At 34.7% G+C, this 22,745-nt stretch overlaps 1 protein-coding gene across 17 annotated transcripts in view; it reads left to right on the top strand.

The window, feature by feature from the left end:
- The window catches only part of AHI1 (Abelson helper integration site 1), a 100,027-nt gene that overhangs the window by 7,779 nt on the left and 69,503 nt on the right, over positions 1-22,745 (top strand). For 15 of the 17 annotated variants that reach the window (XR_012672994.1, XR_012672996.1, XR_012672995.1 and 12 more), the window contains 13 exons: positions 5,229-5,839; positions 6,397-6,554; positions 7,618-7,828; positions 8,585-8,777; positions 9,727-9,822; positions 10,370-10,465; positions 11,930-12,115; positions 14,201-14,353; positions 16,588-16,720; positions 17,713-17,836; positions 20,150-20,379; positions 21,720-21,823; positions 22,437-22,555. Coding sequence is in view for 14 of the 17 variants with exons in the window: in XM_075145882.1 (XP_075001983.1) it covers positions 5,229-5,839; positions 6,397-6,554; positions 7,618-7,828; positions 8,585-8,777; positions 9,727-9,822; positions 10,370-10,465; positions 11,930-12,115; positions 14,201-14,353; positions 16,588-16,720; positions 17,713-17,836; positions 20,150-20,379; positions 21,720-21,823; positions 22,437-22,555 (2,414 nt within the window). In the remaining 3 variants the exon portion in view is untranslated. Of the gene's footprint in view, positions 1-447; positions 535-5,228; positions 5,840-6,396; positions 6,555-7,617; positions 7,829-8,584; positions 8,778-9,726; positions 9,823-10,369; positions 10,466-11,929; positions 12,116-14,200; positions 14,354-16,587; positions 16,721-17,712; positions 17,837-20,149; positions 20,380-21,719; positions 21,824-22,436; positions 22,556-22,745 lie in introns of those variants that run through there. The other 2 variants (XM_075145889.1, XM_075145883.1) reach the window with 2 other exon arrangements.

Genomic DNA, 22,745 nt, shown 5'->3' with positions numbered 1-22,745 from the left:
CTTGAGGAGAAAGTATATTGAAACCTAATACTGACAATTTTGAGTATTTCCTTAAAATGTGGCAAAGTTGCAAGAGCTCAGGTTGGTATTTTTCCATGCTGGTTGCATTCAGGTAGAAATTTCTGGAAAAGCTTCAGCAAATAACCAGTCATTTCTTTGTAAAAAATAAATGTGTGTGGGAGGGGAAGAGGAGGTAGATGGAGGGTGTTGGCTGGTTTTCTTCCCGTTTTCTTCACTTTATAAAATTAAACTGTAGAGAGTTTCACGTGTTTTGAAATAATGTGAAATTTATCAGTGATGGTTGTCTTTGTGTCATGCATTTGCCATAAATGGTCTCCCAGGTTTGATCAGAAATAGGTCATGGTTGAGAGCATATTTCCACTGGAAATGTTCCAGTCTGCTTCTTTATTTTGTCTTTACTGAACCTAGCCTTTCTTAGATTAATAAAACCTTTTCCACCATAGTCCAGTTTCCTTGAAACCTGAGTTCTGGAGCTGCAGGAGGTTTCTGTGATTTTGAACAACAGAAGTGAGGGTAAGGAGATTGCCTGCCCGTCTGCCTGCTCTGCTTTGTGTGCCCATTGCCTGGAGAGCCTGCCTGGAGAGAAGGGCAGCAGCCTGACTGGAAGAGGAAAAGCTGATATCAGTAGGGTAGAACGAGTCTGAAGTCGCAACTGATAGGAATGAGGGGGTTGTAATGGAGATGGAGATAGACATTAGCTGTGGCCAGTGAAAGGTCTGCTTTGTTGTTCAGAAGCCACAGGTGCAGTGGGTGTAAGGCCTGAAGGCATGGCTGAAAAAACACGCATTTGGGACACAGTCAGAAAGTGAACTTGCTAGTATCCCTTCCAGGGCTAACAGTCACCATATTTATTTTTTACCAGTTGTGCCTCCTATTACAAGTTGTTAGAATGAGGCAAGCTTCAGACCAGGCAATGCCCAGAGTATTTTGCCCAGATAGATTAATCTGTCTAAAGTCTGCATGAGAATGATTGAGTTTATTTGGTTCAATCTAAATTTCATGGTAGAAAAGAGGATGTTTAACTCAGAAAATGTCAGTGAAGTTTTCTACCAGGTGAAAAGCAAGATCCCTTTATCGAGGCAAGAATTTCTTCCCTAGACTGTAGTCTGACCAGCTTACAATATTAGGATGGGCACGCATTGGTAACTAAGGTTTTGTATTCAAGGCAGGACTGCATTTGAAGCTTTTTACTTCCTACCTCATTGAGTCCGCTCCTTCCCTTTCTTCGTAAGTCCCTGGATGACAGGTTGGAGTCTGGAGTTCCGTGAGGGTACAGGTAATAGGAGTCTATCTCCAGGCTTGAAAATTCTTGTATTCTTTTGGGTAAGATGGATGTTTTGCAGGTTTCTTCTGACTAATTCAGTACTTTAGCTTCTGTCTTAGATGTAAAACACAACCTGAGAAGCTTGGAGGTTGTAGAATTTTCCCAGGGTCTATTTCATGGCCCATTTTTTTCTATAAGCTGACAGGCAGTGAATAGTTGTTGAGATTTCCACTGGTTTTTAGCCCTTTGTTTCTTGTACTTAAAATAGGAGAACTGCTAATAATTGACTTGACCTGCACATTTTCTCAGTGTTTTCTGTTAAAATCTGGTGGAACTTCTCCAAGCCCATCCTATCTCTAAATTAAAGTTGTTCTAGCTTTAAGCGTCTACATTTTGTAGTCTTATATGAGCAATGGCAGTAAAATTGTTTCCCTACTGCATTAAAATTTTCTTAAACAGCCCAGCCAACTAGCCAGCATCACAAGTACATTCATTACCAATTCAGTTGTAAGTAAATGGTCTTTTACAACCAGAACATATCAGCCCTTCAGTGGGCTGGCAATGTCCATTCCTAATTTTTCAAGGTGTGCCTGTGTTATGGGAAGAAGTTCAGGTACCTCTGTAAATCTGGTTATCTGAGTTTCCAGACAGCCTGGGCAAAATCACTTGATGTGTTTCCAGGTTCCACTCACGCATACTTGAGAAGCCTTTTTAAAACGGAGTAAGATCATCAGGCATTTTGAGAAGCCTTTTTAAAAAGGAGTGAGATTATTAGTCATTGTCCCTGCTGTCAGCTCTGGAACACGAATGGCAAGCGATATGACCTGGGGTTGGCTCATTGAGCCTGGTGTGTTAGCCCACCTCTCGCTCCTATCAGGCCAGTAGTGCAGGTTGGTCTGTTCCCAGGGAAGAGTGCTTCCTCTGCCCTGCTGTCGTAATGTGGCCGCAGAGCTGTTTTGAAAAAAAACCTTCTCATTTGTTCCATGCTTTAAGCTGAGGAGGTCAGGTTCAGGTCAGGAACCCTCTGGAGTTACTCCAGAGACAGGCCTATCCTCTGAGCTGCTTTTCCAGCCTAACTGCTTTTTCTAACTCAGTTCAAGCGTGTTTATATATAGACGATTGCTCTTAGTTGATCTCTCTGTCCTGCATTTCAGACAGAGAATCTATACCAGTGTCCCTGCCTCTGCCTGAGACTTAATCTGATGGTTTTTATGAACCTCTTGGCTTTTACTTTATCATTTTGTGACTCCCTCCCATCTTTCCTCTCTGTTTAATTACAATGTGGAAAAAGTGGCCTGAGTTAAGATCGTACAGGCTATGTATCTGAGGAATTTGTGTTTCAACTGCTGAAGCAGCTTTGTGCTGTCTGCAGTATCTATTAATGTTCCTGGAATTTGCTGTAGTTTGAGACTGTGTTTTATTTCATTATGACGATATTCTGTAATTTTTTTCCTATGAGTAAATTTGCTATAATTAAGTGACTGTGTGCTGCTACTATTCATGACACATATTTTTGGATGTATGTTTTTTTTTGTAGGCATAATAATTAACAAGTTTTAGTAAATATTTCGAGCAAGTTTTTGCAACAGCTAGGTTTCTTTAAGGAAATGATTCTTGAATATCAGAGTTATTTTAGAAACTCTTGAACAGGTCAAAGATGAGGGCTTTTTGTTTAGGATTTCTCACAGGATTCTACTTCTTGGGCTTAATGGATTAATGTTCTATGAGAGGCAAAAATCAGCATGACCTTAGCTATTGGTCACTGTTGGGTCTTAATTGCCAGTGTGTTTTAATGTTCATTCCTTATACTCTGTAGTTAAAGCTATTCGTAGAAATGCAGGTAAGGATGTGGACAATGTATTAGAAGGCATTATTTTGTTTTTTTAGTTTATACAAAGCTTGTTGCTTTTTTTTTTTTAATTTCCCTTACTCTAGTCTGTATTTCAAGTTATTTATATGAAATCTTCCACATCATCTTAGTTCATTGACTTATGAGTATAGAGGATGTTACTGGTCTATTTAAGCAAGTAAAAGATGAAGGTAGAAAGGTTTTTTCATGGTTTGATATTGAGATAATTTAAACTATTTTTAGACATAGCATGCTAAAAATAAAGATACCTACTGAAAAGATGTATGAATGGCTTTAGATTTTTCTGATGTATTAGATAAGCATACTTTCATGAAATTCTAGACGCTTTCTTTTTTAACTCATACTTTATTAGGACAGTGTTGTTTAATATGTAGCATTAGTAACTCTAGTTAGTGCATTTGTAAGCTTTGTCTCCAGTTTCAGACATCAACTTTTATTTCTGTGTTATACTTGGTGTATTTTTCTTGTCACGCTGCTTTTATTTGACAGTTTTCCTGTACAAATGGTAAACTTCCTTGATTTTTTTCTCTTCTGTGCTTTTATTCATGTACTTCAAACTTTCCTTTCTTTTTCCTCCCTTCTCCTTCTTGAATACTTAAAATATTTTCCTTACTCTCCATGTTCTCTCTTCCAATGTCAGATGTGCATAAAACAACATAGTGATGAAGGTTTGCAGGCTTACATAATTAAGGGCATGCAATATGGGGGCGGATGACTTGCACTATGAGTGTTTTCTTCTTTCTAGTCATGGAATATTATTCTCGCAGGTGGGCATTTTTAAGTCAGGATCCATCCTCCAAAGCCTGATTGCCGTTGCAACTTCATTCTCTGTTTTTTCTTCTTATACATTTTGGTGATAACTTATTACACATATTGTCCCTTTGAAAAATGTTTGAGGCAAAGATGATTCTGTAACTGGGAGAAGCATCCCAGCTAGAAGGGGAAGATGTCTGTGTTTATTGAGGGACGAAGGTGGTCTTGGCAAAGAAAAGATTGTATGCAGATACTTATATTTTCTCCAACTTTTTTTTAATTTGCTTTCTTTGTGTTTTAAAGTCCTTTCTAATGTTTCGTGTGGAGACTCCAGAGAGTTTTATGCAATACAACAGAGTAAAAGAACCTCAGAGACTTTATAGAAGTTCCATCAAGGAACAGAGATCTGTGTGTTGAGCTCCTTACAGAATTAGGCCTTGGTTACTTGCTGTGCTGTTTGGAGTTATCATAGAATAGTTAGTGTTGGAAGGGACCTTTAAAGGTCATCTAGTCCAACCCCCCTGCAATGAGCAGGGACATCTTCAACTAGATCAGGTTGCTCAGAGCCCTGTCCAACCTGACCTTGAATGTTTCCAGGGATGGGGCTTTATAACTTCTAGTAACCAGGAATAGAAACCTGAAGGAGGGAGGAAAGTTTACAGTGTGTTTTCTAAAAAACACCAAAAATTGGCCAAAGGAGTGCACAGACAAATGCATTAGCTGAAATTTATCTTAGCTGTTTTTACTAGACTGGTCTTTAGATCAACTCTTTCTCATTCTACTCAGAATAACGTGGAGTTTTTTTTCAGTATATTTTTTAAAAAAAGTCTTAATGGAAATCTATTTTTCAGTTTTAGCACTTTTTAATATAATTTCATTGTTCAACTTTGCCAAGCAGCTTTCAGTAAAAGAGACTACAAACAACTGAAACTGAAGCCTGTCTCTAACTTGCATTTTAAATGGATGAAAATACTTGATTTCATGCTGCATGTAATCTTCAAGTCTTCCATAGTCTAAAGCATTGGCATCTCTTTATGGAGTAGACTTGTTGATTTCTTTTTTTGCTGGATATACATAAAAGTAATTTAAAAACATAGTGAAACAAAATTGAGGATGAAGCGCCCAAACACAAAATGGTTTTTTTCAGTGTGAATTTTTTGTTGCCTTTCAATCTGTCACTTGTTAATTTTAAACAAGAAAATAGCTAGATCTTTGATTTTATTTTACTTTGTGTAATGTTGCTAAAGAAATAACATAAAGTAGTATGTTTATCTTTATAATTTTTAGCACAAGTATGGTTTATGTTCTTTTCATTTATAGCTTGACACCTTTAGAAGTAATATTGATCTAGCTAAGGAAAGTGTGAATGATGAAGCGATTGTAAACAACACATATAATCCTGAAGAACAGAGTCCCCGATTTACAAAAAATAAACTGAGAGAGAAAGCCTCAATTGCAGAGAAAATAAACAATGATATTGTTAGTGGAGAGGAGAACAAGCAACCAAAGTTTAACAAGAAGAAAAAGAAATCACTGTTACAAGAACAATTTAATGAGGAGGAAAATTTATATGAAGCTAAATTGGAGAGTTTTGAGAAAAAGATTAATGATTTTCCAAAGAAGAAAACAAAAAGTAAATCACAAACAGATGTACCTCATCAAGAAGGTGACAGAAAGATTAAAAATTCCTTGACTGAAGTAAGAAATATAACTGAATTAGAAGAGGAAGAAGAGCTAATTCGAGCCTATCAGCTGCATGTGGCTGAGGATGAGGCAAATGCAATTAAAAAGAAAATAAGAATGAAACTTAAAGAACAGATGTCTGAATTTACCTCCAGTGTTCAAAGCCATGAAGTTGTATTGAACAATGAAGTGGGCAAAAAGAAGAAAAAGAAGAAAGAAATAGCAGTTTTAAGTGAAGCTGAAACAAGGTACCATGATAAACTATATACCGTGTGTCTGTGAATCTTAAGCGAAATGTTTCATTTTGTTTTAAGATAGGCAGAAGCTTTCTGATAAACTGTACATATCTTCTAAATGATGAACTGAATGATTCTATTATGAAAAAATATCACCAAATACTTTTTCAAAATGCTGTCAAGATTAATATTTAATTCACAGATTCTGTTTAACTTTAAAAAAAAAAATCCTCCATTACTATCTGATGTTTATTTTCTATGGAACTCACTCTTAACTAAAGATAATTTTGTGCATGGTTTTTTAGTGATGAGTGATCCAGCAGAATAGTATTAGCTGAGCTCTATTCACATGAATGGTTCTGCAATTATCTGGAAATTAGGGGGAAATGAAGGGGGGAGAGAAATTAAAAAGGCAAGACACTAATGTTGGGGGTGTGCGTTGCATTTTACACAGACGATGAGTTGCAGAACTAAAGAGGAAATTTCAAGTGGATTAATAATGGTAATGAGCAATTTTATCCATATATGTAGTAGAATGCAATTGCTGACAGTAATCCATTACATTGCAGTGCAATGTCCCTTTCTGAGCTACAGCATAATCCAGCAGAAGATGGCAATGAAAATCAGTCATTGGAAAAACTATTTACATCAGAAGGACAGAAACTGGAGGAAAGCATGAAAAAACAGAAACCTAAAGCAAAGAAGGTTAAAAAGAAAACCAGAAAAGGTCTGCCAACAAAATGTTAGAATGGTGTGCTGCTTTATCCAAATCTTTTTTCTTTTCTTTTTTTTTTATTTTTGTGCTGCTACAGAAATATTTGTCCATAGTAGTAACACAGAAGTGATTGAGATGTTGAAGTTACTTATGTTTCTTTAATTATTTAATTGTATTTTTGTTCTTCCAATTCTGAGCCTAATTTGTAAGGAAGTTAATTTGATGTATCAATCTAAAATCTTGAGAATTCATTTCCTGTAAATAGTTTTGAAATTGCTAAATAGTTAAAAAGTGGTTTTTTTTTTTTTAATATACACCACCTTTACAGTGTATTACTTAGATGCATATTCTAACTGTCTTTTTATTACTTTATCATTTTTATTAACTTTATGCTTGGTGTATCACCAATGTTTTAACCTGATGCTCAATTCCAACATAAGGAATACTTTTTCGTGCAACACATAGTCAAATTGGGGAATTCATTTCCTGAAATGTTGTGGAGGCAAAAATAACAAATTAGTTTAGAAAATGGAGATTACAGAAATTGATGAGGAGTAGGTCTTTTAATATCTATTAAGTATGGTGGTCTCACTGTAACTTACAAATGAGGAAGTTCTGAAAACAATGTTTGGTAAATTCAGGGAAAATGCACATGGAGAAACCAGTTTCTGCTTATCTTGTTTTTTATGTTTTCCTTAAAAAAAAAAAAACAAAAACAAACAACCAAACAAAAAATCCTACTATAGGCTGTAGTCCAGAGCAGGATATTGAACTATATGGGTTTTAAGTCATTGTGGCACAGAAGAACCTATGTCAATCAAGAGGAAGACCTTTGATTTTAAATAAAAATGTTTGTTAATAGAATAGATTATATTAATTAATATATATTCATGTGTATGTTCATACATGCTTAAAACGCTGCAGATTTGATAATTTTAACTTATTACCTAAAGAACAAGTTAAATATTATTACTTTACTATTTATTGCTAAGATAATACAGAGCATTTTTACTCCTTTAAACTGTCACTAGTGGAACGTAGTAGTAACCTCCATTTACTTTGTTCCTATTTCTAGAAGAAAACACAGAAGTTGCTGCAGACGATGAGGAAATGAAGAATTCGGAAATTTCAACTCAATCTAAATTTGGTTTTGATGATGATCTTGTGTTAGGAGTTTATATCCATCGATCTGATCGACTTAAAACTGATCTCCTGGTATCTCATCCCATGGTTAAAATCCATGTTGTTGATCAGAGAAGTGGCTTATATGTCAAGAAGGATCACAGGTGACTTTTAATAAACTGTTTCTATTATCAATGATTACTATAAATACATAGATTCTTCCCTAGAAAATTAAATATGAAAATGAAAATAATGCTGAATTTTAAGCTTGCAAGGTCATTCATTAGTTTCTACATTTATGATAATGCATATATATGCCTACAGTAAATTAGGGTGGTATTTTTCTTTTCTTTTTGGCACTTTTAAATGCTCTGCACTGCTGTATTGCTCTCAAGGTCCCCATATTTACAGCACAGTTCATTCTGTATTCTCTCCAGAGAGAAAATTTCCTAAATCTCAAAAACATGTAGAAGCCAAGATTAGAATAAGTAAGCAAAATTCTTGTAGTATAAATAGTGTCTGCCTTTTCTTTTTTATAAAAGAATTTTTAGAATCCTGAAATGAAGTTTAGTTCTTCATATTTCTAATCACTTCAGTTACTTGTTTCCACTGTCATTATGCATAGTTTTCCTGAAGACCAAATTTTAACAGTATTTAAGCAGTAGATTCTACCGTGATCATTATGCATAAATTTGGTAACAGTAACGTGATTGTTAGGATTTTGAACTTCAACCTGTAGCATTTCTATATACGTTGCAAATTGTCTTAAATTTTGTGTGGTTTTAGAAATTTTTTTTCTAAAATCAAACAAATGGAATCTTGTGTGTTTCTTTGCTTTCAGTAATTGAAAATACTGTTTTGTTTGAGTTGGTTTTTTAAGGCGCTATAACAATTGTAACTGTTTGGAAATTTTCAAACAGCAAGAGGAAAGTTTCATCTTATTATGAACAAGAACAAATAGAGCACGTTCTTCCTATTATGACACAACCATATGACTTCAGACAGTCTAAATCAACAGTTCCAGAGTGGGAGGAGCAAGTCATATTTAATGAGTGTTTTCATTATTTTATTCAAAATACTGAAGAAAGCCCTCGGGTAATCCTGTTTTTTGAGGTAAGGTTAAATATTTTACATCAAATTTATGCACATTATGATTTTCTGTTTGTTTCTTCAACAGTATATATTTGACTGATTCAGGTGGGTTTTTTCAGTTATATTGGGTTAATAGCATAGTCTTAAGATACAGAATGAAGTGGAGAATACCAAAAAGTGGTATTTGTGATTGCTAAAACTAATAAACATTTTTTTAATAACAAAAAAACCCCCATGTTTTGATAGTAGTAAGGAGGACAAAGATTTCTTATAAAATCAACTGTCAAACTTCTGGGAAAGGCTGATAAGATCTTCCAGATCAGAAGGGATAGCACCATGTATAAAGGATATAACTTTTTCCTTTTTCACATTCTTGAAATCTGAAAAGGAGCTTAAGTACCAGAAACTGAAAGATGGAGTTTGCCTGCTTGTAGCAACACCTCTTTTCCTTTGTACCAATGAGCAAGCTATTGCATTGTTTTCTCTTAACATTTTAGACATCTTCTTCTCCTCTCCCATTCTTCACAAAGTAATTGTTAATTTGTCCTCCAATACAGTTATGTTTAAAGGAAAAATTGTGAGGTATATATTCAACATGATTTTGAGCTTAAGTATTTCAATATTTGTAAGGAGAGATTCTGTAGCATTAACCTGAAAATGGGAACCTAATACAATAAATATTTTTTTCATTCTTTTTTTTTTTTATATTTCAAATAGGTTGTATATACAGTATCACCATATGTTTCCTTATGTTCTGTGATACTCATAAATGAACACATTTATAGAATTAAGAGACCTTAGTTGCATAACACAAAAGTAATTACGTTTGTATGTAAAAATTCTTCATGGAAATCATGTTAATGTTGGGACCAAAAATATGACTACACTGAAAGCATGCTGTTTGACTTCAATGTGGTTTATGAAATATCAGTTCAAAGAAAGCATGATTCCAAGTTTTTTTGTATACCAGATAAACCTCCAGGAGTGGGTAAATATGAGAAGATTCTGGTCACTGACCAGAAAAATGAAGAATCTCATGGTCATCATCGGAAGTGTTCAAAGTCAGGTTGGATAGGGCTTTGAGCAACCTGATCAAGTGAAAGACGTCCCTGCCTGTGGCAGGGGGGTTGGACTAGATGATCTTTGAAGGTCCCTTCCAACCCAAACCATTCTATGATTGATTCTATGACATAAATGATAAAGCTAGGAAAACTAACTTTTTAACTGCTGTTTTCCAGCTAGATTAACATACAGCTGGTTTTGGCTGTCAGATCTATAATCTATATGATTTCTGAACTATATAGGATTTATGAAAATTACACATGAACGTTTTCCTCTTTTATTGAGACTGAAGGGAAACAAGAATAGTTTTTTAAGACCAGACTTATGTTCTTTTTTAAAGCAGGTCATAAACAGTCATCAGGTAAATGCATAAGGATCTGTTATTTCTAATTGCGTACTGGTGTGGAAGAAGTACTGTTTTTGTAATTGCTTAGAATTGAAATCTGCTTAATTAAGTGAATCGCATCTAGCATATTTTCAGCAGTATTTTTTACTTACCGTGAAGTATATATTCATTAGAAATGTATTTATATTCCTACCAATACTTTCAGATCCTTGATTTTCTAAGTATGGATGAAGTGAGAGCCAGCTCTGATGTACAAATTCAGGAACGTGGTTTCCGAAAAATTTGTTGGGCATTTCTAAAGGTATTGTAAATATTTAAATGAAGAAACAATTTATAAATCTTTTTATTCAGTTATCTAAAAGACACTAACCATACTAAGTGGGAAAACTTTTTTTAGTATTTCCAGGCAACAGAGATAGAAAAACAAATCCTTGCTTGCTTGGCTGTTCTCTCCTTTCCCTCTTCCTTCGCCCCATAAAATTCACAGTAACAAGCTTGACAGTAAAGAATATGTATTTTTCAAGAAAGAATAAAATGTGTAAGAATTTTTTTTTGTTCATAAAGTACAGAAGGAGGTTTTCTTTGAGGGTTTTCTGTGTGTTCATGAGATTGTCTCTGCAAAGAAAGTGACAAATCCACTGATTTCTGTACCTCGGCTATTCTGTATTCTAGTGGCATTTTCAGTTGGCCAGTCTTTGAAAAGACTCCCTAGCCTAATTATAAGATGCCTGTCATTTTTAGTTGCAGAGTTTGAAATGCTGCAGCAATGAGAAACAGGTAATTTAGCCAGCACATCGTGTACTTTTTTACCCTTTTAGGAGAGACATGAATGTCCCAATTTGGCTTTTGAGAGCTGACAAGCTTTAATTTGCCTGAGGATTGTTCATTTACACCTACCCCTGTGGATGGTAGGTCTTGAGCAGTCTACAACATGAGAAATACAGGAGAAAATAATGGGCTGCACGTTCAGGGGAAGGGAGAGGGACCTCCATATCATTCTATACAGAGTCTCTTCTCAGCGCTGCTGAAGATGAATCTTGAGGAGTCAGAGGTCTGGTATCCCGTGTCTGGGTGTATAGCTGGTGGGAGCTGTGCATCCAGGCATTCAGTACAGCCTACTCCTGAACAAAGCTCATAAATACAAATAAAATTGTGGCCTGTTCTTCATTCCTACTGCATCTGTCTGCATTATCCTTTCATCTGTATCAGTCAAAGTAGATGTGTCCTGATAAACAGTGGTCAGTGTTGATGGCAGTAGGTACACTTGTTCTTTAGTTCAGTAGAGAGAACTCTTATTTCTTCTGAAGTTGGAAAGGTTACTGCTTTGCTGTATATTCTGCTCTCAGTCAAAGCCTTACCAATGCCCTTTGCTGCAGTGTTCAAAGGGGGTAGATTTGGAAGAGGCTCTTTGTGGATTGACAGTCCTTTAAGATTTGGGTGATTCCAGCAAGTAGTAATTTAAAAAAAAAAAAAAAAAAAACTGGTACTGCAGAGGTCTTCCCGCATACAGGATATTACTGTTGTGCATATGAAGCATGTTTCACAACAAAGCTGCCATCTAAGTTTTAATCTTAGTGATTTGATCCTGGGGGTGTTTAATACATGCTTACTTCATTACCACTTTTAGGGATAGTATATTTCCCCAACGGGAAGTGGATTTCAGCGTTTATACTGTAGTTGTTTAAGACACTAGAAATAATCAATGACTATTATTACTTTTATGTTAGCATAACACTTTTTTTCCTCTTTTTAATCACCTTTCCAGCTTGTAGGTGCAAATGGAGTTCGAAACATTGATGGAAAACTCCGTCTGCAATTATATTACCCACCTCCAAGGACCAAGTCACATTCGAATGTCGTTGAGGTTTATGACTGGTGGGCAAAATGTCCTAGAAATCGTTACCCATCAACTTTATATGTAACCGTAAGAGGCATAAAACTGCCAGATCATGTAAGTTAAATATATAATTTATAAATATATTTACAAATATACAGACTTTTCTGTAGGAACTGGTAACTAGAGCTTGTGAGTGTGTATGTTTGTATGCATGTATATAAAAGCTGTACTTACATGCAGTATATAAAATAGCTAGTAACTTCGCATCTTAAGATATGTGTTCCAAACTCAGCCCTTTATAGCTATCTTCGAAAAATAGGCATACTTTCCCATCTGCAACTTTGCATATTTTGCCATTGACAGTCAGAGTACTTTCCTGAAGATTGATATTCCTTCTCATTAGGAGAAATGCCATTTTAAGTCACTGGACTCATGCAGATGTATAAATTCTATAAGCAAGAGAAGATGTAAGCCACTTAACTCTGATTCCCTGCACCCTCAAGCTATAATGAGTCATATTTTTTTCTCAAATGAAAAATCCTTTAAAGACAGGTTTATATTGGTATGTGCTGAGATCTGCATTCAAGATAAATACAGCATTTATTGCTCTACAATGCGAGTACAATATTGTTCTATTACATAATTTTCCATATGTATTTACAGTTATCATAAGTCTTTCTTCTGCTCACTGTTCATACAATCAAGGGTGATCTGTGGAAGTCTGGTGAGATGTGGTCTAAAACCAAGCTAATCTGTGGGATTAGTTCGTATGTTTTTGGGACATCTTTCTAATCTGTATACTGGAATGATATCTGCAGATCTCTTTCTCAGTCAGCTGCTGAGGTTGTTAGGAATTGTGTGTGCTTTGCTTGAGCAGCTGTGCTTCATCTGTCTGGAAGTGTTCTGAGCCTGTTTTCCCCGTGGTCTGAATGTTTTCCTGGTATGTTTAGGTGCTGCCACTGGTTTACAACTGTCCCTACTTTACAGTCCTCTGTGAAGCTCAAGTGATGTGATGAATTTGCATAGGCTTTCTGAGCTGTGCTTGACTTGGATCCATTGGCTACTGATATTATTTCATTCTTGTTCTGATAAATGCCAGATTTGCCAAGGCTGGGATTGAGCTCCAGATAAGAGCCGTGCCATGATACAGTTTTCTATGCATAGATTTCTGCTTCCATTTAAGACTGTTACAGATTCTGCCTAGTCTCCTGCTTCTCCAGAAGGGCCCAGATCTCCCATACCTCCTGCATAGGCTGGTAGATATGAAAGTAGATGTCTCAGATAAAACAGGGCGTCTTGTGTGGAAGTAGACATTTATGTGTGGACAACTGATTTAAGCTCCTATATTGGTTTCTACTTGCATAGTAGGTGTCCAGCCTCCTTTTTTAGTCACAAGAACCTAGACAGTTATTCACCCTGAAGTGGATACCTAGCAACTGTCAGCCTGGAAGAAAACAGTAATTTTGCCCGATATTCAGATGTGTTTCTGAAGAGACTTGTCTTAGTGGAACTGATCAGAACTGCAGCTGCTGCTTAATGGCCTCTGTGCCCCTCAGCCATGGGGCTGCTAGGCTGCTTCGCAGCATTAAGGCTTCCTGTGTGTTCAAGCTTGGTGTAACTTGTAGGTAAGGTTCAGTAAGTGTACTTATAGAAGTCTGGAAAGTGTATATGCTTTACCTATAATTAAAATCACAAACGTGGTCGATCCTCCTTTTTTTCTTTGCAACACTTGAACATAGTTTGTTTAATATGCAACGCTGCTAATATGTTTTGGTATCATGAATGGATTTTGTTGCCAAGGCAGTATTTTGGTTTGAGGGTGGTAGGTTAATGTCACTGGAACTATTTACATGCTGAAATGCTTTTTTTTATACAACACCTTCACCAGGTAGTTGAGTATTACTAATTTTCACTGACCTGGATAGTTAATAAAAATAGAAAAGTATGGATTATTTGAAAAATCTTTGATACCATCTGATTGACACAACTTTGGAAGCTCAGATTACTTTCTGACTTGCTGGTTGGTTACTTTAAATGAAATTTTTGCTATGCAGTTTTCATGTATTAAGCTTTTTCCAATCTCTGTTTTTCAGATGTAAAAATGCAATGCATTTGAAAAGTACCTTTTAATCTTTTCACATATTACACTGTTCATTTTAAAAATGCTTTTTCCTGATACTTAGTTTTGTTTGCCTTAAGGTTGCTCCTTCCTTCCGCTCTATGATAGCTGTTCAGCAGGAACAAAGTGGTGCAACACTGTGTGAGCTCCAGAGAGAGGGATCTAAAAAATCATGTGAGTCTTTTCCAGAGGAGAAAAAGGAGCCATTTAAATGGACAAGATTGCCTGGACAGGTGAAGTGTTTTTATTTGTTTTTTAGAGAAAAATAGTTTAAAGATCTACTATCTTTTTATAACTTTATTTTCATGATATAAGTATTATGAAGCAAAGTCATTCATTAAAGCAAATTTAAAAAAAAACTAAACAAAATATAAAACATAAGGAACTCTCAGAAATAGTAGAGGATGGTTAGCTTCTTACCAAATATGGTTGATTTGACCATTTTTTCCCAGAACAGCCAGGTATTTTTATCTCCAGAATTCTCTATGAATTTGAAAGAGTAGCGCTATTCAGGTAGTGGAAGTAAGACAGGAAACCAGTTCTCAGATTTCAGCTTGATTGGAAATATATTGTTGGTTGTTTTTTTTTTTTTTTCCTTTTTTTTTCTATTCCCTCAGTTAAAGTTATTTTTACAGCATAACAGAATTATGAAGGAATTTTCGCTGAAGAACCTTATTAAGAAGGTTCTTGCTGACTTCATCGTAACTCCTAGATCACTGTAGCTAATGGAAATTAGCAATCATAAAAGGGAATATTTTTGCAACTATATATAGAATGTCCATGCAATGATTTTATATTTTTCTGTAGAATGGTGTTAATGTGAGTTCATGGTTCTATAAAAATTTGAATAATAAAAGATTTGTTAACAAAGAATGTTGATTTTTATTTTGATTCCATACTGTAGCCTTTATACAGATCCTTTCAAAAAGAACACCTAAATATACACAGACTTAATTTTATTTCCCAGTGAAGCTTGCCTAATAATAATAAAATAGTAAAGAATAGACAACTCTGTTTTTACAATGGAATTTTTCTTACCAAAATGGCAAGATACCTAAAAGGTGTATTTATGTTAAGGTTCGTTACTTTTCAGAAAGTTGCCATTCTGAAAATAAGTGTGTAATCAAAACCAAGAGAAAAACAATCCTAAGAATATTTGCCTGCCATCATACAAATAAAATTTGGCAGCTCATTTATTCCTAGACTAGTCCATGTCCATATTGAAGAACTTTAGTAGCAACGATAATGTATTTTGTGATGTGCTGTCTTGTGAAAAAGTTTCAGTAAGGTTAGCATGATGTGGCATGTCTGTTTGCCAAAGAATATTAAAGCAGATGTGCTTGTTTAAAAATGAATAATCACTCAAAATTGTTATTTCCTTTTTATATATTTAAATTATTGTTTTACCTTTCAAGCTAAATTATCTTTTTAAAGAACCACAATATATTTGTGTCTGTCTCCATAAATATAGATGGATGGATGACATGTTATTTTTGCAGTGTTCTATAGAATTATGACTTATTTGATATATGAATTAAATATGAAATTAATTCTATATGTGAATTGTAGCTACATGACCTGTAAATAAAAGAAGTTTGTTCTGAGCTGAATTATTGATTCAACATTGTAATGTTTTATTTTAGAGAGAGGTTAAAAAGCATAAGCAGCTTAAGTGCATATATAGTTTCTAAGAAGATGTGTTTACCTTTATTCTGAAATGAACAGTGTCTATTCAATTATTTCATAAGTAGATCTATTTGTATGCTTTCAAATGCATATGAATCTGTTCATACTCATTTTTCATTCATAAAGGTAAATCAGGTTTAGGTTAAATAATCACATAACTACTCTGGATATTTTAATTACCCTTAAGCTTTGAATTTAGTTCTGGAGAAGAAGCCCTTGGGTGAAAAAGAAGAAATATTTTGGGAGAGAGGAAGGAGGACTATAATACCTGTGCAATTTTTTGAAATGTTTCATCTCCAGTTATGTTTAAAATAGTGGGGAATTGAAATACAGATGAGGAATGTAAAGGAGATTTGGTAGACCAAAGGTTTGAGTGCCTGTAGTTAGTCTTCTGAGGTCACATTAAGTTACTAGAAGTTTGCTTAGACTCCTTAAATAACCTTGACTTATAGTCTAACTCTACAGCTTATATTATTGACGATAGTCATCATTAAGCACTTCTTAATCTTAAGGAAATTAATTCAATTTTAAATTTTCTTAGTTTTTTAAAACTTGCTATTTGTCTGTAGTAATGGGGCAGAAAAAAATATACAAACTAGATGTGGCCTAAGTTATGCAGCAGAACTGTCTCTGTTTATAAGGTTGAATTTTTCTTTTAAATTCCCTTAAGATGTTGGTAGCTTTTTAAAACTTATGCATGACAGGAGCTAAGAATGTGTTTTAAGCATTGGGTAGTTAATATTTATAACTGTATAATCCCAATTCTTACCTGAAAAGCTAGGTTTGCCGCATACCGAACAAGCATCTGTTTTCACTGCGAAGTGGAGATATGGGCTGTTTCTGTATTCGTTTCTCTCATGATGGGAAAACACTGGCAGCAGCATGTGCAGGAAGGAATGGCTATCCCATTGTTTGTAAGTTTAAAATATGTTTTGGGTTTTTTTCTTGTAACTCGTGTAGTTTGAAATTAAAGGGCAAAAAATGTATTTTTAAATCGTGGTTTTTTTAGAGGTTTTGTTTTATAATTGTGTTTTGTAAATTGTTCTATGCATTAAAGAGCATTGAGGAAAATGCTCTTTCTGTGTTAATAGGGCTGGAACTAGCTTTTCATACATGGTAACGTATATATACAGTTTAACGGTATGAAATCACACTATTTCTGCGCAGAGGTCTAACGGAAATACTAAATCAGTTTGCATAAGGAACATATTTTCTGATAATAAGGTTTTAAGTGAAATAGCTTTTCCAGCCCCCACCGCGTGCTTTTTGTGTAAGTTTTTCTCCTAACCTGTCATGAAAGTTAAATATCTGGAATACTGTAATCTCCAGACAGACTACTGGAGGCAACTGTCTTCCATGGTCCAGTTCAGTTGGAGCTATGAATATTCCTTATTACTCAAACTTGGGGCTGCTTCTTCACAGTAGCCTCAACTGCATAGTTCTTAAGCCTTGCATAAGAATTTTGAGATTTAGAGAGAGCAGTATTTTAAGTGGACACAAAGTGAATGTTTAAATGCAAGGAACAGTAAGTGTAGATTCCTTTATTACACAGCCCCAGAAAATGATCTTTGTGTTAATCTATTTCAAAGATTGGTCGAGTAACTGTCAAAATTTTTAAAAAAAAAAAAAATCCTAATCTGGTTCTAATTTAAAGCAAGTAGGTTGTTTAAGAGTTAAGACATTCGTGACATCCATGAACCACTAGATGGAAGTATATGCTTGCTGTCCGTGCATATCAAGCAACTATTTGATCTTGTTCTCTGAAAATGAGAAGATAAAGAAAATTAGTTGAGTTATGCTAGCCAGAAACTCAGCCCAAGATTAGACTAAACTTTGCAGTAATAATTGCATATAATTGATTGTAAATACTTATACAATTTTTATTTTTCTATTTAAACTTCACTAGTGTATGAAATTCCTTCTGGACAGTTCCTGAGAGAATTTTATGGTCACCTTAACATAGTGTATGATCTTTGTTGGTCAAAAGACAATCAATACCTTCTTACTGCATCCTCTGATGGCACTGTCAGGTCAGTATGATGAAGATATTCTGGCAGATCAGCATCAGAAGCACGAAAGAAAGTGGTCCAGTTTTATTTCTTACTAAAAACTGTACTATAATGTTTTAATTAAAGATTTGATTGCACTGTGACTTACTCTATAATATTATAAAAATTATGATGGAGTTAGTCACTTACTCTGTATTTACTATATTAGTTTCTAATGCATATGTATTTGTGACCAAAGCTTTTCCAAAAACTGTAGTGTCTAAATCTACAGTGCAGCAAAAAAGCCAAAAGACTTTATATTTCCAGAAGTCACTGAGACAGTTGGAATATTCTGTCCTTGGAGAAATTGCCATATTATGAATGAAGTATTAAGTTTGCAAATTTGAACATGAGGCAGGAAATTGAAAATTTAAGATTCAAGTTGCATGTATAAATTGGCCACACTGTACATATATATGTAACTTTTTTTTTTTGGACACATAGTTAAATAATTCAAGTTAAATTGCTGTAAATGCAATTTGATAGTATTATTTCTGAGACTGAATGTGTACACATTTTCTTCTACAATTTAAAAGTGTACTTCAACGCAGTGTTAATGTTAAAATACTAATCTGTTCAAGGTTTAAAAGCAAAACCCTCAAAACTGTAGAAAAACATGAAAGTATGGCTGTGACACTGCATGATTTTATTACGAGCAACTTCATAGGTTTTCATAGGGCTTTTTTTTTTTTAGCTCTTCAGATCCCTATCTCTTGTTTCTGTTATGCAACTCAGTAATGCTACAGGCAGTTGCATAATTAAAATGCCAGAAGAGTTGTTAAATGATATATTGTATATGTGCAACTGTTTTGCTTTTTTTTTCTGCTTGTATGTAGGAATAAAAAGAATATTTTGAGAGCTTAGCCCATGTTTTTATTTTGTATTTGGAAGCAGATTAAATAATAGTTTTTTTATATTGAAGTAAGTATCAATTTCAGTCATTTATGTTACCTATAAGAAGGCCCAGCTGTTCCTCGATTCTTGAATTTGTGGCAGCAAGTTGAAACTGTAGTGGTCTGCCTCCTTTTCTGTGTACTATGCATAGTCACTCTATGAGTTGTTCCTGTATTTATTGTCTGTTGCCTTAAGCTCCTTAAAAAGTCTCAGTTTAGGCAAGGAGTTTCTTCTTTTTCCTTTTCATATTGGGAGCATTTTGCCATTGAAACATGGTAGAATTGAAGGATGAGGACCAAAAGGCACCCCATTGCTTTAAATTCATTTATCAGTTTATTACCTGGATCATCTCTCAGACTGAGTTCTAAAGCAACTTGAGGGGAAATTTGGGAATTTATGTGAATCCTTCTTTATATGGTGTTTTGTATGTTACCCTTGAGCCTTCCCAAGCTTTAGTTCCACGTTATTTGTGAGCAATAAATTAACTTTTATGTCATTAGAGCAAAACCATTCTAAAAGATAGGTAGACTCCTTGTTACCTTTGCACATTAAGTTGCAAGTTAATCGCTATACTCTAAGGGATTGCAATTTTGTAATGAACTCACCTCAGAGTAAGCTTAGAATTCTTCAGTAGCCATCAGAAGTAGGCACCCCACCTGGAAGAGTAGCACTCAAACAATTAAATTCCATATTGTAACTGAGCGCTCTCTGAAATGTGCTGCCCACCTGTATTTCACGATCCAGGTACCATTCCATTCTTTGTGGACTCATCTTTGGGGAAGGCTCAATAATAAAATGTATAACATCAAACAAAAAACACCTCCTAAGAAAAATCTGATCTCACAGCTATGGGTGGTGAAGGATATGAAATAGATGAATAGTAAAAACTGAATTTATGTGAAGAAAACAATCCTTGAGATCACAATCACTGTGTAGTAGGTAATTGTTCTTTTAAAACTTTCTGGGGTTTTATTTATATTTAGTGGTCCTAAGTGTTCCTTTGTGGGTTTTTTGTTTTACTTTTTTTTTTTTTAAATGAGTGATACCCTAGAAGGTCTTAATAATTTGTTTATGATTCCTGAAAGAAAGAAACCGAGCCATTCCACAGAATTCTTTATGTGTATTTTAAAATGTGCAAAATATCCATTAAATGAGTAAGTAGTCATGAATTTACTTTGAAGACAGTGTACTATGTAAAGTTGTAAATGTATCTTAATTGTTGTTAGAAAATACCATATTAAAGGATTAAATATAGGTGGAACAAATTGATAGGATAAACAGGTGGTGTTAAGTGTTTGCAAGCATTTGTTTCTAGAACCACTAGCACAAAATATGACATCAACTATAGCTGTGCATGTGATTGCTTTACACAGTAGATATCCTAAGATCTTTTCCTTTTAGAATGTGGAAAATAGAAATGCAGGCGGCATCTGCAGTAAGAGTTTTCCCTCATCCTTCATTTGTTTACACTGCAAAGTACCACCCAATTGCTGACTCGTTGGTCGTGACAGGATGTTACGACTCCATGATTAGAATCTGGAATGCAAATGTGAAAGAAATCCATGGGCAACTGCTACAGGAGCTTGATGGTCACAAAAGTTTCATCAACACACTTTGTTTTGATGCAGAAGGTATGTACTTAGTATTACTTTTTCAAATAGTCTTTAGTTGAAGACCAACTTGAATTTGCTTTATTTCATAGAGGCAATGTGAAATGCTATAATAGAACAGAATAGTTTCGGCTGTGTTTGCAATTAGTATGTTAGTATGATGCCTTATTTGGACAAACACAAAGGGACACTTAGTTCCTGATATAAATTCAGAGTAATCAGAAAAGGTAACTGTAGAAAGGACAGGCAAACAAATGTGTAGAGATCAGGCAATGATGACTGGGCAAATTTTGGTCATAGTTTAGTTTTCATTGTCCCTATAACTAGCTATTGTTAATTAGCTAGTGTTTTGTACATATTGCAGCAAAAACTAGCAGAACATAAAGCATAGATGCTATTGTTCAGAGGAGATGGATGGATCAAGATGCAGGTGAAAAGCCTAGCAGTTAGTGTAGAGAAGTTGGAAAAAAGGCAGGTTTGGCTAAAGAAGTAGGTGGAAGAATTGTGTACTAACTTAGAAGCAGAAGTAGGAAGTCTGAAACCAGCTTCTAGAGAACTGTCAGAACAGAACTTCAGAACAGGAGATTGCATGATCAGAACAGTAGCAAAGACAGCTCCACCATATTGTCATTCAAAGTTACCAACTCAATACAAAGATAAGGAAAATGAGGTAGCAGTAGTTAGATTGTGAGAATTTTAATGCTAGACTGAAGAAATGGGAAGGTGGTGAACTTTTCAACATTGACAAAGTATGTGAAAAACTGAGAGAAAAGGGCAGAGATTTGACCCTTGTGAATGATGTTAACTGGTAGATTAACAGCTGAAAGCGAGTGAGAGAGATGTACTGACGTGTACTAGTGGAGGGTGGGAAGAGTTGAAGATGGGTGAATGAATAAGATACTTGGAAGTGTTTGACTTTTTCTGATATTAGTGACATCATTAATAATTAGGTGGTTCATTTTTGGACGTATTCACTGGAGTAGATACTACGAAGAGATTTGTTCTTGTTCAAGATGCTTTCAGTGAATGTATAGGTAAGCATTAGGCTATCATGTGAAGCTCATTGAGGTATAAATGCTTTTTTGCTGGTTCTAGAATATGAGTAAAAATGAAAAAACTTAAGAATATCCAGCACCCCAGTATCTGACTTATGTGCTGAATCCAAATTTATGGTATCAACTTATGTCATGCAGTATAAGCAAATGTATTTGCAATAAGTATATCATAGCAAAAGAGAGGAAAGAATTGGTGTTCACCTATTCACAAAAATAATAGAAAAAAGTTGTTTCTTGTTCATACATTCTTTTCTGTATTTGTTCTTTTGTGTGGTATTCTACTTAGAAGATGTTATTATTTCACAGGGCTCCACATGTTCTCAGGAGACAGTTCAGGACTGATAATAGTTTGGGATACATCTGTCAAAGGAAGTTCTGAACATCTGTTTCAACACTGGAGGATTAATAAGGTATACAGGTTTCTTAAACTAGCATTGTAATTTTTATGTGAACTGGTCCAAATATTTGATTTGAATTCAAATTTTTTTATACATTAACTTTTATTTAACTGAAAAAGGCGTATTTTCTTTAAATAACGGTGCAAAAGAGCTGATAGAACATGCTGTGATTCACTGACTTAAAATTTTTGAATTGTTTTGCAACTTCAATTTTTTGTATATAAAACATGAAAATGCTTGAGATTTAATAGCATTGTATTAACAGATAAAAACTAATGCACTAGGTTTGTTTTCTAGAGACAACAATAAAATAGACCACAGGCTTTACTAGACCACTGGCTTTACAAATCACCTTTGTTCATACCTTAGAGGCCTAAGTCAGCATTTCTGTCATCAATTCTGTTTCAGAAGTTCAGAGTCACAGTAGAATCTGCCTCGTGGTTGTGAAAAGTTGATTGGCTAGGATGTAATGCCTTAATATAGGAACAAACTTTTTCCTTAACCAAATAGAATGAAGTGGGCAGAAAAAGAGTAATGCAAGAGAAAAATGAATAGTAATGTGTAAAAACATGAGTTTTAAAACACAAAGTTATGTTTTTTTACTTTGTTTTCCTTCTTTCTGTAGGAAATAAAAGAAAATGATATTAAAGGAACACCAATAAATCATTTGGAGGTGCATCCAAATGGAAGGCGTTTATTAATCCATGCCAAAGACAGTACCTTGAGAATCATGGATCTCAGAATGTAAGTAGATTTTTGGTGACAAGTGCATATTTCCTTTTCGTTTTAAAATTTACTTGGGGAGATAAAGTGCCATAAAACTATTAAATGTATAGTTGTGGAGAAGAAAGATGTCCTAATAATCAAGGATAGCAATATTAGGGTTAGGAAATGGTTTCAAAACACTGCTGTATTACAGACTTTTTGTGTGATA

This window comes from Calonectris borealis, chromosome 3, assembly GCF_964195595.1.
Source record: "Calonectris borealis chromosome 3, bCalBor7.hap1.2, whole genome shotgun sequence".
Taxonomy (NCBI): domain Eukaryota; kingdom Metazoa; phylum Chordata; class Aves; order Procellariiformes; family Procellariidae; genus Calonectris; species Calonectris borealis.
This window is presented reverse-complemented; position numbering and strand designations above follow the sequence as displayed.